This window comes from Eschrichtius robustus, chromosome 15 (assembly GCF_028021215.1).
Source record: "Eschrichtius robustus isolate mEscRob2 chromosome 15, mEscRob2.pri, whole genome shotgun sequence".
Taxonomy (NCBI): Eukaryota; Metazoa; Chordata; class Mammalia; order Artiodactyla; family Eschrichtiidae; genus Eschrichtius; species Eschrichtius robustus.
The window spans coordinates 37,836,983-37,851,636 of NC_090838.1; the positions used below are offsets into that span (position 1 = coordinate 37,836,983).

The following is a 14,654-nucleotide window of genomic DNA, read 5'->3' on the forward strand; positions in this document are numbered from 1 at the left end:
AAAAAGACTAACATCAAATGATGGCAAAGCAAACTCTTAGCATTGTTGGTGAAGTGTAAAATGGTACAACTACACTGGATTGTAGTCTAGAAGTTTCTAAGAAAACTAAACACTCACCTGATTTATGACCCAGCAAATCCTCTCCTAAGTAATTTTCCAAGATAAATGAAAAAAAATGTCAACAACAACAAAAAATTATACAAGACTGTTCATAGCAGCTTTACTCATAATAACCTAAAACTGGAATAACCAAAAAACTGGAAATAGGCAAGCTTCCTTCAATAAGGAGAATAAACTATGGTATAGTTATACAACGGCATATTATTCAGCAATAAAAATATTTATCCATGTTACAACATGAATTAAAAATAAGCATGCTGAAAGAAGCTTTATACAAAAGAGTACACTGTGTGATATCATTTACATGAAGTTCAAGAAGAGGCAAACTAATCTTTGGCTGAAGAAATGAGAACATATGGTTAGTGCTGAGAGGCTAGGCAGGGATTTTCTAGGAAGAGGTACAAGGGAATGCTCTAGGATGATGGCAATGTTTTTTATCTTGATAGAGGTTTGGGTTACACAGATGTAGCTATTTATTTGCCAAAATTCAGCTCTTGAACACTTATAATTAAAATGTATATGAATTTTACTTCAAAAGAAAAAAAATTAGGAATTATTGAGTTCTAGTTAATGATATACATGCCAAAGTATTAGCTGACAGTGTGTTGATGTCTGCAATTTTCTTTAAAATATATATAAAAAAAGAGATGGACTCATGGACAAATAGATGGGTAGATAAGTGGAAAAACAGGCATAGTAAAATGTAAATGATAAAATCTGGATGTGGGTATACAGGAATTCACTGCAAAATTTTTTTTCAACTTTTCCCTATGTTAAATTTTTTCATAATAAAATGTTGGGAGAAAAACAGATACGACTGCTTTTGATGTTGACAGAATATTATCTTTTACTTCCTTTTTTATTTTCTAAGTTTTCTATAATGTGCAATAGTCTTTACGATCTTAAACATTTTTAAAAGAAATTACAATTATATTTCTTAAAATAATCAAATATAAATTATTTTTAAAACAAGTTAAAAATCTTACTTTAGATTCAATGAAAATTAAAATATCCACTATTTTTAAACTCACTGTCATTTAATTCACTAAAAGCCTTAAAATATTTAGTTATGTAGGAAGTCACGGTTTTTGAACTAATTAATTTTGAACTAATCAAATGTGGTATCAAAGTTTTCTCTTTTAATGTCTAATATTAAACTTTCCCTTGTACTCAAACCTCCCCCTGTGTTAATTAATGCATGTTCATTAAAAGTACATCATTTCTTAAACTCTATAATAACTAAGCAGGGCAACATTTCTTAAGAAATCTGAGAGTAGGCTGTTTACTAAAGGGCTTTATCTTTAGATAAGCACAAGCTTTAAGCCAGGTGCTAGTCATTTGTGTCTTGTTAATTTCCAAAACAAACAGAGGAGAGTGCCATGCTATTTCCATTACACACACTTCACCATTAGGACCAGGGTTTATGAGCTTGACATTGTTCCAGGAATAATGGTTTCATTCCTCACTGAAATAAAATAATGTGCCACATAACTCAGCAATGTGGAACTTCTGAAAAATGTTGTCATGTTAAACATGGTCATATTTTTAAAGTCTCCATTATGCCAAAACAAAGGCCATTTGCTGTAGAGAACTCACTCTGGACACAGAAAACTCTTACATGGGCCTCAGACTTACCTCATCGCTATGTCATATGATTCTGGGTGAATACAAGTTTGGTCCAAAGGATTTGGCTTTAGTACAGCATTCACTGCAGTTTTGCTCTTCTTCTTGCCTTGCTTCTCATTTGTGACTTCAACACCTGCTGAAGATGCCACAGCAACTCCCTGCATTTTGCCTGCAGATTCAGTTTGCTGATGACTGTAACCATTCAAAACAACATATGGGGCGGGGCGGGGGAGGGTTAGGGGGTGGGCAGAAAAGAGTCTTTAATTAAAAATGTGCTTATTTCTCTGCCATACAAATATACACAAACAGCAACCAGATTCTGACCATTCACTTCACAGAAATTACCACTTAGTTTAAACACTGTTAATAGGGTTTTCTGTTACTTAAAGCCAAAAACATTCTTAAGTGATTCTGTCTGTATAACTGGCATTCTAGGAGAGAACAGAGAGAAATGGAGGAAAATTAATTAAATAAGGAGGAGAAGGTGATTTCTCAGAGGTGAAGAAAAAGCTCCCCAAAGGAATCTACTGAGTATAAAATAGAATGAATGGGAAAAGAATGAAAAAGACATTTTGACATATCATGGGGAAACTTTAGAATATAATTTTTAAAATTAAGAGAGAAAAATAAAACAGATTATTGAAAGGAACTAGAATCAAACTGGCATCAGTTTTGTCACTGACAAACATCAGATGCCAGAACACAGTGGAATAATATTTTAAAAGTCTGAGACAAAATGATTTTGAATCTAGAATCATATACCTAGCCAAAGTAGCATTCAAATTAAAATCATTTTCAGACATGTAAGGACTGAAGTACAACCCATATAATATACCCTCTCTGAAAAGAGCTTAAGTATATACTCCAGCAAAAACAATGAATTCACGAAAAATGATAATGTGGGCTACAAGAAACAGTGATGAGCACAGAAACCATTAAAAAATTATTAGGTTAAATAACTGCTCATGAATAATGTAGAAAATATATTAAAAGGACACAGTCTGAAACTAAAATCCCAGATCATCTCACCATAGCACATAGTGTTGAAGGGAGGAAGATTGGTAAAGAGACCTAAGGTTCTAGTCTTCTCCAGGAGGAGGACAGAGAAACCTATTAACTCCAGAGACCAATCCAAATCAAATTTAAAGATAATCACCAGAAGAATAAAAGCAAGATATACAAGCTGAAATCACTAAGAGGAGATAAAGATGAGTAAGGAAGACAAGAAGAGAAACAGGGAGAAAACGTGTTAACTGATAAATCCAACAAACAGCATGAAAGGAAAAGAATCAGAAGGCATGAAGAGAAAATATAAAATAAGAGGGAAGATCAAGTCCAAACACATCAATAAATATAATAAATGTGAATGTATTAATAAGACTGAGCAAACCTAGAAAATCTACTTGTTTGTAAGAGTCATAAAAAACTGAATGTCATAGAAAGTTTGAAAATAAAAAATACCAAGCATATTCTGAAAAGGCAGATATAGCAACAATGCCAGCAAACAAAACAGATTTCAAAGTAAAAAACATTCAATGAGATAGCAAGAGTCATTCTGAATAACAGTATGACCTATCAAGTAGATATAATAGTCATGAATCTTCAAGTCCTTCATTACCAGTTGAAAAAATTTAAGGCTTTAAAACAACCCAAATGTTCATCAACAGGGCACTGATTAAATTACAGTCCATCTATAAATTACTGTGCAGGCATTATATATAAATGATAATTTATATATAATGATATAAATATATAAATCAATATGTAATATTTGGAAAGAGATCCAAGATATATTACTGAAAACTAATAAAACAAGTTTCAAATAGTTGTATAGCATGACTCCTGTATGCATTTAAAAATAACAAATACATTATTAATTTACATAAATTTATTTTCAGGAAGCAATATATAAGAAATTATTTTGAAGTGACAAGTTGAGGTGCCCTTTTCATTTTATTCTTTTTTATACTGTTTGAATTTTCTAACCAAGTGTTAGAAAAAAACAAAAAGTAAGAAATCCAATTTTTTTTGCTTCTGGGTTTGGTGGTCTACTTAGAAAGAACTTCCACTACTCCAGCGGTCTGCAAAATTTACCCATGTTTTTTTCTGGTACTTTTACAGTTTTACTTTTTCCATTTAAGTGTATGATCCATCTGGAATTTACTTGGGTATAAGGTATGGGTTAGGACTGTAGCTTCTCCTACACATACAAAATTCCAGTTGTCATAATGCTACTTACTGGATAATTAATCAATTTTTCCAACTATTTGAAATATCATCTTTATCATAAACTAAATTCCCTCTGGGTTTGATGTATTTCAGACTCTATTCTGTTCTACCTGTTTCTACATCAAAACCAAACTGCTTAATTACTATGGCTTTATAATAAATTCTACTATCCAGTGGGGCTGGTTTTTCCTTAGTCTTTTCCAGGAAAAAAAAAATATTATTATAACTTTGTCAAAAGAAAAAAATACACATGAATGAATCAGGTAGTCCCAAAGAAGCAAATACATAAAAGCCATTCTTTCCTGATTACAAAATGCTAAGAAGCTTACCAAATTTCTTTGCATTTGTGCTACAGGATTAGAAAGCAAGGATTTAGCTCTTAATCGACACATCTGATAATTAATGCTTTGGCCAGTTTTCAGTGAGGAAGGAGCAGGGAAACCCAACTATGCTTAGGGTAAAAGCTGTCAGTATGAAGTGGTCTTTGCGAAGTCCTCTTTGTTACCTCATCTTATACCAGTCCTTCCTACTTGTGGTGCTCCAATCACACTGGCCTTAGTTTCATTTCCGGAATACACCAAAGTTGGTCCTGCCTTAGGATGTTGCACATGTACTGTTTGCTCTGCCTGGAATGCCCTTCTTCTGATCCCTGTGTGACTGGCTCCTTCATTTCATTCAAAACTCAGCTCAAATATCTTTTCAATGAATAACTCATATAAAGCAGTTTATTGCTCCCCAAAGGCAGTGTCATATTGCTTTGTTTTAATTTTTATAACACTTATTACATCTGAAACTATTTATTTTTACTAGTTTATTTATTGTCTGTCTCATACATTAAAATTTAACTCCATGAGGCCAGGGAATTTGTTGATTTGCTCACTGCTGTATTCCCAGTACCTAGCAAAGATTAGACAGTTGACACATATTGAATGAAGGAATGAACAAATAGACAGCTAGGATTTATGCCAGTGAGAAGGATGGGTAACAGAAAGAGAGGAGGTTGATAATAGAACAGACAGTGTACACTTCAATAACGACCTGCAAAATGTTCGAATATAATCCTGGTTGACTCTGATGAAACCAGCACACTGTTGGAAAGATTTTGGACCTAGCCCTTTAACTTTCTTCAGCTGTTCTCGGTTGATGAATGGCCCATTTTTCTCGCGCCATTCAATAATATTTTTGGCTCGGTTGGCATTGAGTCCAGCAATATGCCTAAAAAAATAAACAAAATGAGTAATGTGGCCAATGTAATTGTTCTAAGAGTACTGAAAGAAAAGATCTCATCTGAAAAGACAATGATATAAAACATTTGCATCATAAAAGCAACTGCAATTACATCTTGTCATATGTCTCTACACTATTCACATTCCTTGTGTTTCTGAATCAAGTAATAATTCTGCCTATTCCTGGTTAGCTTACAAAGTGAGTTAGCAGTAGAAGTTACAATAGCTACAGCTGCATTGTACTATTCTATTTTTTTGATCAGCCTGTTCTCATTAGTAAAGCCTTGAACTACAGAAAGATACTTATTCATGATATAAAAACTCTATCATTACGTAGTTGGCTTGGTGTTAATTAGAGAATCTTAATTTTATTACAGAATTCCATACATGGCATTATGGAATGTTTGTCGCTGTGGTAGAAAAGCAACACCTTACAATGCAAGGGATATTTTCTGCTATTCCAATTTCAAAGCAGAAAGATCCAGATTTTTTCCAGAGGTCCAGAATTTCATGCTGCATCAGCAGAGTTGTATAATAAATGCAAGACTAGGAACAAAAAAGCAATTCTTCTATAGCCACAGGGGAAAAAAAAAGAACATATAAGACATGATTACAGTACAATGAAGATTTTGAGATGTGACTTGTGGAATCAAGGTAAAAATATGGTAACCATACCTTGAACCATCAGGATTTATCTTTTGGTGACTGCCAGCTTTGACAGATGTAAGCAAGAGACTGAACTAGTGAAAAATATCTACTCTACTGTGGTGGGAAACAGCTCTTTTCCATGTTAACCTAATTTAAATTCTATTAGCGACATTAATGCACTCGATAGTTACCATATGTTCTTCACATTAGATTTCCAGTATTAAAAATAACATGAATTGTTATAATTCTTTTCTTAAATGATGCCTTCCCCTCTGACTGATTACCTAAAGCAATGTATGAACTCATAGATTTTCTATACTTGACAACTTTATACACATGTCCCCTTGCTCTAGCTGAGTTTGAACTGGATAGCCAGTAAAACTCAAGATTCTGTGATGTTCAGCCACAGACTTCTTGTCTCACCTTAACAAAACTTCTGAACAGATGTTAATATCCACTCCCACAAAGCTGACACATTCTTCTACAACACTATCCAGTGTTGCCTTAAGTAGAGTCTGAGACACATCGTGCTGAAAAGACAAAGATCAAACATGAATCAAAAGTAAAGAACATGCAAAAAACCACATTCACAAAAAGACAGACAAGATGAAAAGGCAGAGGGCTATGTACCAGATGAAGGAACAAGATATAACCCCAGAAAAACAACTAAATGAAGTGGAGGTAGGCAACCTTCCAAAAAAAGAATTCAGAATAATGACAGTGAAGATGATCCAGACCTCGGAAAAAGAATGGAGGCAAAGATCGAGAAGATGCAAGAAATGTTTAACAAAGACCTAGAAGAATTAAAGAACAAACAAACAGAGATGAACAATACAATAACTGAAATGAAAACTACACTAGAAGGAATCAATAGCAGAATAACTGAGGCAGAACGGATAAGTGACCTGGAAGACAGAATGGTGGAATTCACTGCTGTGGAACAGAATAAACAAAAAAGAAGGAAAAGAAATGAAGACAGCCTAAGACACCTCTGGGACAACATTAAACGCAATAACATTCGCATTATAGGGGACCCAGAAGGAGAAGAGAGAAAGGACCAGAGAAAATATTTGAAGAGATTATAGTCGAAAAGTTCCCTAACGTGGGAAAGGAAATAGCCACCTACGTCCAGGAAGCACAGAGAATCCCATACAGGATAAACCCAAGGAGAAACACACCGAGACACATAGTAATCAAATTGGCAAAAATTAAAGACAAAGAAAAATTATTGAAAGCAGCAAGGGAAGAACGACAAGTAACATACAAGGGAACTCCCATAAGGTTAACAGCTGATTTCACAGCAGAAATTCTACAAGCCAGAAGGGAGTGGTATGATATACTTAAAGTGATGAAAGGGAAGAACCTTCAACCAAGATTACTGTACCCGGCAAGGATCTCATTCAGATTCGATGGAGAAATCAAAAGCTTTACAGACAAGCAAAAGCTAAGAGAATTCAGCACCACCAAACCAGCTCTACAACAAATGCTAAAGGAACTTCTCTAAGTGGGAAACACAAGGGAAGAAAAGGACCTATGAAACCAAACCCAAAACAATTAAGAAAATGGTCATAGGAACATACATATCGATAATTACCTTAAACGTGAATGGATTAAATGCTCCAACCAAAAGACGTAGGCTTGCTGAATGGATACAAAAACAAGACCCATCTATATGCTGTCTACAAGAGACCCACTTCAGACCTAGGGACACATACAGACTGAAAGTGAGGGGATGGAAAAAGATATTCCATGTAAATGGAAATGAAAAGAAAGCTGGAGTAGCAATTCTCATACCAGACAAAATTGACTTTAAAATAAAGACTATTACAAGAGACAAAGAAGGACACTACATAATGATCAAGGGATCAATCCAAGAAGAAGATATAAGAATTGTAAATACTTATGCACCCAACATAGAAGCACCTCAATACATAAGGCAAATGCTAACAGCCACAAAAGCGGAAATTGACAGTAACACAATAATAGTAGGGGACTTTAACACCTCAGTTTAACCAGTGGACAGATCATCCAAAATGAAAACAAATAAGGAAACAGAAGCTGTAAATGACACCAAAGACCAGATAGATTTAATTGATATTTATAGGACATTCCATCCAAAAACAGCAGATTACACTTTCTTCTCAAGTGAGCACGGAACATTTTCCTGGACAGATCACATCTTGGGTCACAAATCAAGCCTCAGTAAATTTAAGAAAACTGAAATCATATCAAGCATCTTTTCTGACCACAATGCTATGAGATTAGAAATCAATTAAAGGGAAAAAAACATAAAAAACACAAACACATGGAGGCTAAACAATACGTTACTAAATAGCCAAGACATCACTGAAGAAATCAAAGAGGAAATCAAAAAATATCTAGAGACAAATGACAATGAAAACATGATGATCCAAAACCTATGGGATGCAGCAAAAGCAGTTCTAAGAGGGAAGTTTATAGCTATACAAGCCTGCCTCAAGAAACAAGAAAAATCTCAAATAAACAATCTTACACTACACTAAGGTTAGTGTAATCTTACACTAACCTTACACCTAAAAGAACTAGAGAAAGAAGAACAAACAAAACCCAAAGTTAGCAGAAGGAAAGAAATCATAAAGATCAGATCAGAAATAAATGAAATAGAAACAAAGAAAACAATTGCAAAGATCAATAAAACTAAAAGCTGGTTCTTTGAGAAGATAAACAGAATTGATAAACCATTAGCCAGACTCATCAAGAAAAAGAGGGAGAGGAATCAAACCAATAAAATTAGAAATGAAAAAGGAGAAGTTACAGCAGACACCGCAGGAATACAAAGCATCCTAAAAGACTACTACAAGCAACTCTATGCCAATAAAATGGACAACCTGGAAGAAATGGACAAATTCTTAGAAAGGTATAACCTCCCAAGACTGAGCCAGGAAGAAACAGAAAATATGAACAGACCAATCACAAGTAATGAAATTGAAACTGTGATTAAAAATCTTCCAACAAACAAAAGTCCAGGACCAGATGGCTTCACAGGTGAATTCTATCAAACATTTAGAGAAGAGCTAACACCCATCCTTCTCAAAATCTTCAAAAAATTGTGGAGGAAGGAACACTCCCAAACTCATTCTATGAGGCCACCATCACCCTGATACCAAAACCAGACAAAGATACTACAAGAAAAGAAAATTACAGACCAATATCACTGATGAATATAGATGCAAAAATCTTCAACAAAATACTTGCAAACAGAATCCAACAACACATTAAAAGGATCATACACCATGATCAAGTGGGATTTATCCCAGGGATGCAAGGATTCTTCAATATACGCAAATCAATCAATGTGATACACCATATTAACAAACTGAAGAATAAAAACCATATGATCATCTCAATAGATGCAGAAAAAGCTTTTGACAAAATTCAACACTCATTTATGATAAAAACTCTCCAGAAAGTGGGCATAGAGGGAACCTACCTCAACATAGTAAAGGCCATATACGACAAACCCACAGCAAACATCATTCTCAATGGTGAAAAACTGAAAGCACTTCCTCTAAGATCAGGAACAAGACAAGGATGTCCACCCTCACCAATATTATTCAACATAGTTTTGGAAGTCCTAGCCACAGCAATCAGAGAAAAAGAAATAAAAGGAATACAAATCAGAAAAGAAGAAGTAAAACTCTCACTGTTTGCAGATGACATGATACTATACATAGAGAATGCTAAAGATGCCACCAGAAAACTACTAGAGCTAATCAATGAATTTGGCAAAGTTGCAGGATACAAAATTAATGCACAGAAATCTCTTGCATTCCTACACACTAATGATGAAAAATCTGAAAGAGAAATTAAGGAAACACTCCCATTTACCACTGCAACAAAAAGAATAAAATACCTAGGAATAAACCTACCTAGGGAGACAAAAGACCTGTATGCAGAAAACTGTAAGACACTGATGAAAGAAATTAAAGATGATACAAACAGATGGAGAGATATACCATGTTCTTGGATTGGAGGAATCAATATTGTGAAAATGACTGTAGTACCCAAAGCAATCTACAGATTCAATGCAATCCCTATCAAATTACCACTGGCATTTTTTACAGAACTAGAACAAAAAATCTTAAAATTTGTATGGAGACACAAAAGACCCCGAATAGCCAAAGTGGTCTTGAGGGAAAAAAATGGAGCTGGAGGAATCAGACTCCCTGACTTCAGACTACACTACAAAGCTACAGTAATCAAGACAATATGGTACTGGCACAAAAACAGAAACATAGATCAACGGAACAAGATAGAAAGCCCACACACCTATGGTCAACTAATCTATGACAAAGGAGGCAAGGATATACAATGGAGAAAAGACAGTCTCTTCAATAAGTGGTGCTGGGAAAACTGGATAGCTACATGTAAAAGAATGGAATTACTCCCTAACACTATACACAAAAATAAACTCCAAATGGATTGGAGACCTAAATGTAAGACCGGACACTATAAAACTCTTAGAGGAAAACATAGGAAGAACACTCTTTGACATAAATCACAGCAAGATCTTTTTTGATCCACCTCCTAGAGTAATGGAAATAAAAACAAAAATAAACAAATGGGACCTAATGAAACTTCAAAGCTTTTGCACAGCAAAGGAAACCATAAACAAGACGAAAGGACAACCCTCAGAATGGGAGAAAATATTTGCAAACAAATCAACGGATAAAGGATTAATCTCCAAAATATATAAACAGCTCATGCAGCTCAATATTAAAGAAACCAACAACCCAATCCAAAAATGGGCAGAAGACCTAAATAGACATTTCTCCAAAGAAGACATACAGATGGCCAAGAAGCACATGAAAAGATGCTCAACATCACTAATTATTAGAGAAATGCAAATCAAAACTACAATGAGGTTATCACCTCACACCAGTTAGAATGGGCATCATCAGAAAATCTACAAACAACAAATGCTGCAGAGGGTGGAGAAAAGGGAACCCTCTTGCACTGTTGGTGGGAATGTAAATTGATACAGCCACTATGGAGAACGGTATGGAGGTTCCTTAAAAAACTAAAAATAGAATTACCATATGATCCAGCAATCCCACTACTGGGCATATACCCAGAGAAAACCATAATCCAAAAAGACACATGCACCCCTATGCTCATTGCAGCACTATTTACAATAGCCAGGACATGGAAGCAACCTAAATGCCCATCGACAGATGAATGGATAAAGAAGATGTGGTACATATATACAATGGAATATTACTCAGCCATAAAAAGGAACAAAATTGGGTCATTTGTTGAGACGTGGATGGATCTAGAGACTGTCATACAGAGTGAAGTAAGTCAGAAAGAGAAAAACAAATATCGTATATTAACGCATATATGTGGAACCTAGAAAAATGGTATAGATGAACCGGTTTGCAGGGCAGAAGTTGAGACACAGATGTAGAGAACAAACGTATGGACACCAAGGGGGAAAAGCGGCGGAGGTGGGGTGGGGGTGGGGGTGGGGGTGTGATGAATTGGGAGATTGGGATTGACATGTATACACTGATGTGTATAAAACTGATGACTAATAAGGACCTGCTGTATAAAAAAATAAATAAAATAAAAATCAAAAATTAAAAAAAAAACAACAAAGTTATGTTACACTGCCAAAAAGAAAAAAAGTAAAGAACATGCAGTTCTTGGACTAGTCCCTTTGCCTATACTACTGTTGGCAGGCTGAGACACAGCAAAGTAAACTTCTTCATTTCTTTTAGACACATTGTTAGCCAATGTAATTGAGCGGAACTTAAGGAATCTGTTCTTACTCTCTAAATTACTCATACACTTGACTCAAATATAACAGCACCAGTATTTTTCCCTTTTGTGAAATTCTGCCAGAGTAGGGGTTCTCAAACTATAGCTTGCCATCAAAATCACCTGCAGGGTTTGTTAAAATACAGCTTGCTGGGCCCCACATCCAGAGTCTTTGATTCAGTGGGTCTGAGGTGGGGCCTGAGAATTTGCATTCTAAGAAGCTCCCCGGTAATGTTGTTGCTGTTGGTTCTGGGAGCACACTTTGAGCCATACTGTTCACTATCGTTCACGCACTGCTTTGTAGTCTTATCTTCACTTGCATATGTATTCTGACCCTTAGTTGTTCTTAAGAGGAGAGAGTGAATTATAATAGGAAGCAGAACACGAATACTCAGTAAATTTGACAGTAAACCAAACTCTCATATTTCATGAAACTGAAGATACTATTGCTTATAAGAAGCACCATTATTTTATACACCACTAAGAAAGAAGATATACTACCAATTAAACCATGACACAATGCTTTCTTGTTACTCAGAATTTTTGTTTTATAAAAATTAAAAGAACTCTTTTAGACTTATTTAGAAAGTTGTAAAATCATATATCATGCATAGACAAAAAGGAAAATATAAGCAATTTAATCTGATTAAGGTATTCCTAAAATTCTTCACATTAAACATCTAACTTTTCTGTATCACTTTTTAAAGTCAGAGTCATAGATGTCCAAATTCTTCCACCCATTTTATCTTTTATGCTACTGAGCACCTAGATAATGCAGCATTTCTTAAAAGAGTAATACTCTATAGTTTCTGAGATTTTCTTTCAAGCTGTCAGATGCTCATTCTGTAGTCCTACCTTTAATCTCAACACAAGAGATTTTAGACAGAAACAAAACTCTTACTTTTCCTTAAAGGTCCTTAAATGTTTCATTGTTCAATAGTTTATTGACTAGAACAGTGAAGAGTCTGCAGTTCAGCCATGTCTCCAGGACTCACAATCAAATTCACGCAGACGCTACACCATGATTTGCCACAGGGCCAACAGCAACCAGAGGACATCATTAATTGGAAGATGCATCCTACTATCAGAGTGTTAAAATGTGAGAAAATATGCATATTAGAATTGATGAACTGCAGTATCTGAATGACTATTTGTTGGTTAATTGAAGCCAGATTACCACAGTGAATGGTTCAAAACACTTGATGTTACTCACAATTCTAAAATTAAAGATCCTCCGTTAATGTTCCCAGACATGAAACTGTAGTTCAGCTTTCTTCTCCTCTCCATATGTCTTAGGAATCAAGGATAGGTTTGATAACCTTAAACTCTTAGGAAGACAATATAGTAAATAGACTCTCTAGGTATTGTGATTACACTATTATCATTTAATAACAGCTGAAGTTTTTGATCTGCCAGACTGTTTTTGTTTTTCAGAGATAACCTAGTTGATAACTACTCAGACCACAGCTTAAAAATATAGACACAATTATAAAAAGCTAATAAGCAAATATAATCATGAAAAATATCATAAAGTAAAACCCAAGACCTCGCTAAGAACCTGATTATTCATGAGCCACAGCTTTTAAGAAGCTGAATAGTCTTTTCTGTGTCTAAGTAGATGAGAATCAGCAAAATGAAAAGGGGACTTTACAAAATGAGAGGGTGGAAGATGGGTGACAATATAGAGGCAAGTACAATGAAAGTAACAAGAAAAAATATTTGAGGAAAGAGACATAACTTTAACCAAATAGGAGAAACTAAGAGTAATAGTTAGGGGTCGCTAGAATAAATGCAAACAACTCCACATACTTCCAAACACACCAGATGCTTAGGATATGTAAATGAGTAGCAGTCCCTATAGCAGACAGTCTTGGTTGCCTATCCTACCTCTAGTCTCCAACCCCCTTTTCCTCCTTCCAAACAGAAGCCTGGTTGTGTTTCATGCATCCACTCAACCTCTGTAAGGCCATATGCTTTAGGGAAGCTGGCCCTATTTCCAGCAGATGATAATGACCAGTTAAAACCAATGGTTTTCAAACTGAGGGTTGTGACCAATTAGTGGGTCATAAAGTTAATTTGGTGGCTTGCCATGCAGCACTAAAAAAATCAATAAAGAAATAGAATAGACCACATCAAGCCTGTTGCACATATCCTTAACATGGAATGAACAGTGTAATAAAAAAATGCAGCCAACTGAGACTATCATGTGAGAAGAATACATAAACTGGCCAGGAACATGTGTTTTGTTCACTGATGTCTCATTTGATCTTTTGATAAATGATGGTCCCTTTGACCACGGATTGATAGAGAGGTTAAAGAGTAACTTTACAGAGTTAAGAAGCAAAGCATTTTAAAAAGTAAGTCAGAAAGAGAAAAACAAATATTGTATGTATGAACGCATATATGTGGAATCTAGAAAAATGGTACAGATGATCTTATTTGCAAAGCAGAAAGAGAGAAACAGATGTAGAGAACAAATGTATGGATACCAATGGGGAAAGGGGGGGTGGGTGGGAGGAACTGGGAGATTAGGATTGACACATACATACTACTGATACTATGTATAAAATAGATAACTAGGGAGGACCTTCCAGATGGCAGAGGAGTAAGACATGGAGATCACCTTCCTCCCCACATATACATCAAAAATACATCTACATGTGGAACAACTCCTACAGAACACCTACTGAATGCTGGCAGAAGACCTCAGACTTCCCAAAAGGCAAGAAACTCCCCACGTAGCTGGGTAGCGCAAAAATAAAAAGAAAAAACAGAGACAAAAGAACAGGGACGGGACCTGTACCTCTGGGAGGGAACTATGAAGGAGGAAAAGTTTCCACACACCAGGAAGCCCCTTCATTGGCGGAGACAGGGAGTGGCGAGGGGGAAGCTTCGGAGCCATGGAGGAGAGTGCAGCAACAGGGGTGCGGAGGGCAAAGCGGAGATATTCCCGCACAGAGGACTGGTGCCAACCAGCACTCACCAGCCTGAGAGGCTTGTCTGCTC

General features: G+C 35.5%; 1 protein-coding gene across 2 annotated transcripts in view; it reads right to left on the reverse strand.

The window, feature by feature from the left end:
• Positions 1 to 14,654, reverse strand: part of SRBD1 (S1 RNA binding domain 1) — a 231,931-nt gene that overhangs the window by 28,590 nt on the left and 188,687 nt on the right. For both annotated transcript variants that reach the window (XM_068565019.1, XM_068565020.1), the window contains exons 17-19: positions 6,273 to 6,379; positions 5,014 to 5,190; positions 1,756 to 1,938 (exon numbers count right to left, since the gene is read on the reverse strand). In XM_068565019.1, the coding sequence (XP_068421120.1) occupies positions 1,756 to 1,938; positions 5,014 to 5,190; positions 6,273 to 6,379 (467 nt within the window). The remainder of the gene's footprint in view (positions 1 to 1,755; positions 1,939 to 5,013; positions 5,191 to 6,272; positions 6,380 to 14,654) is intronic.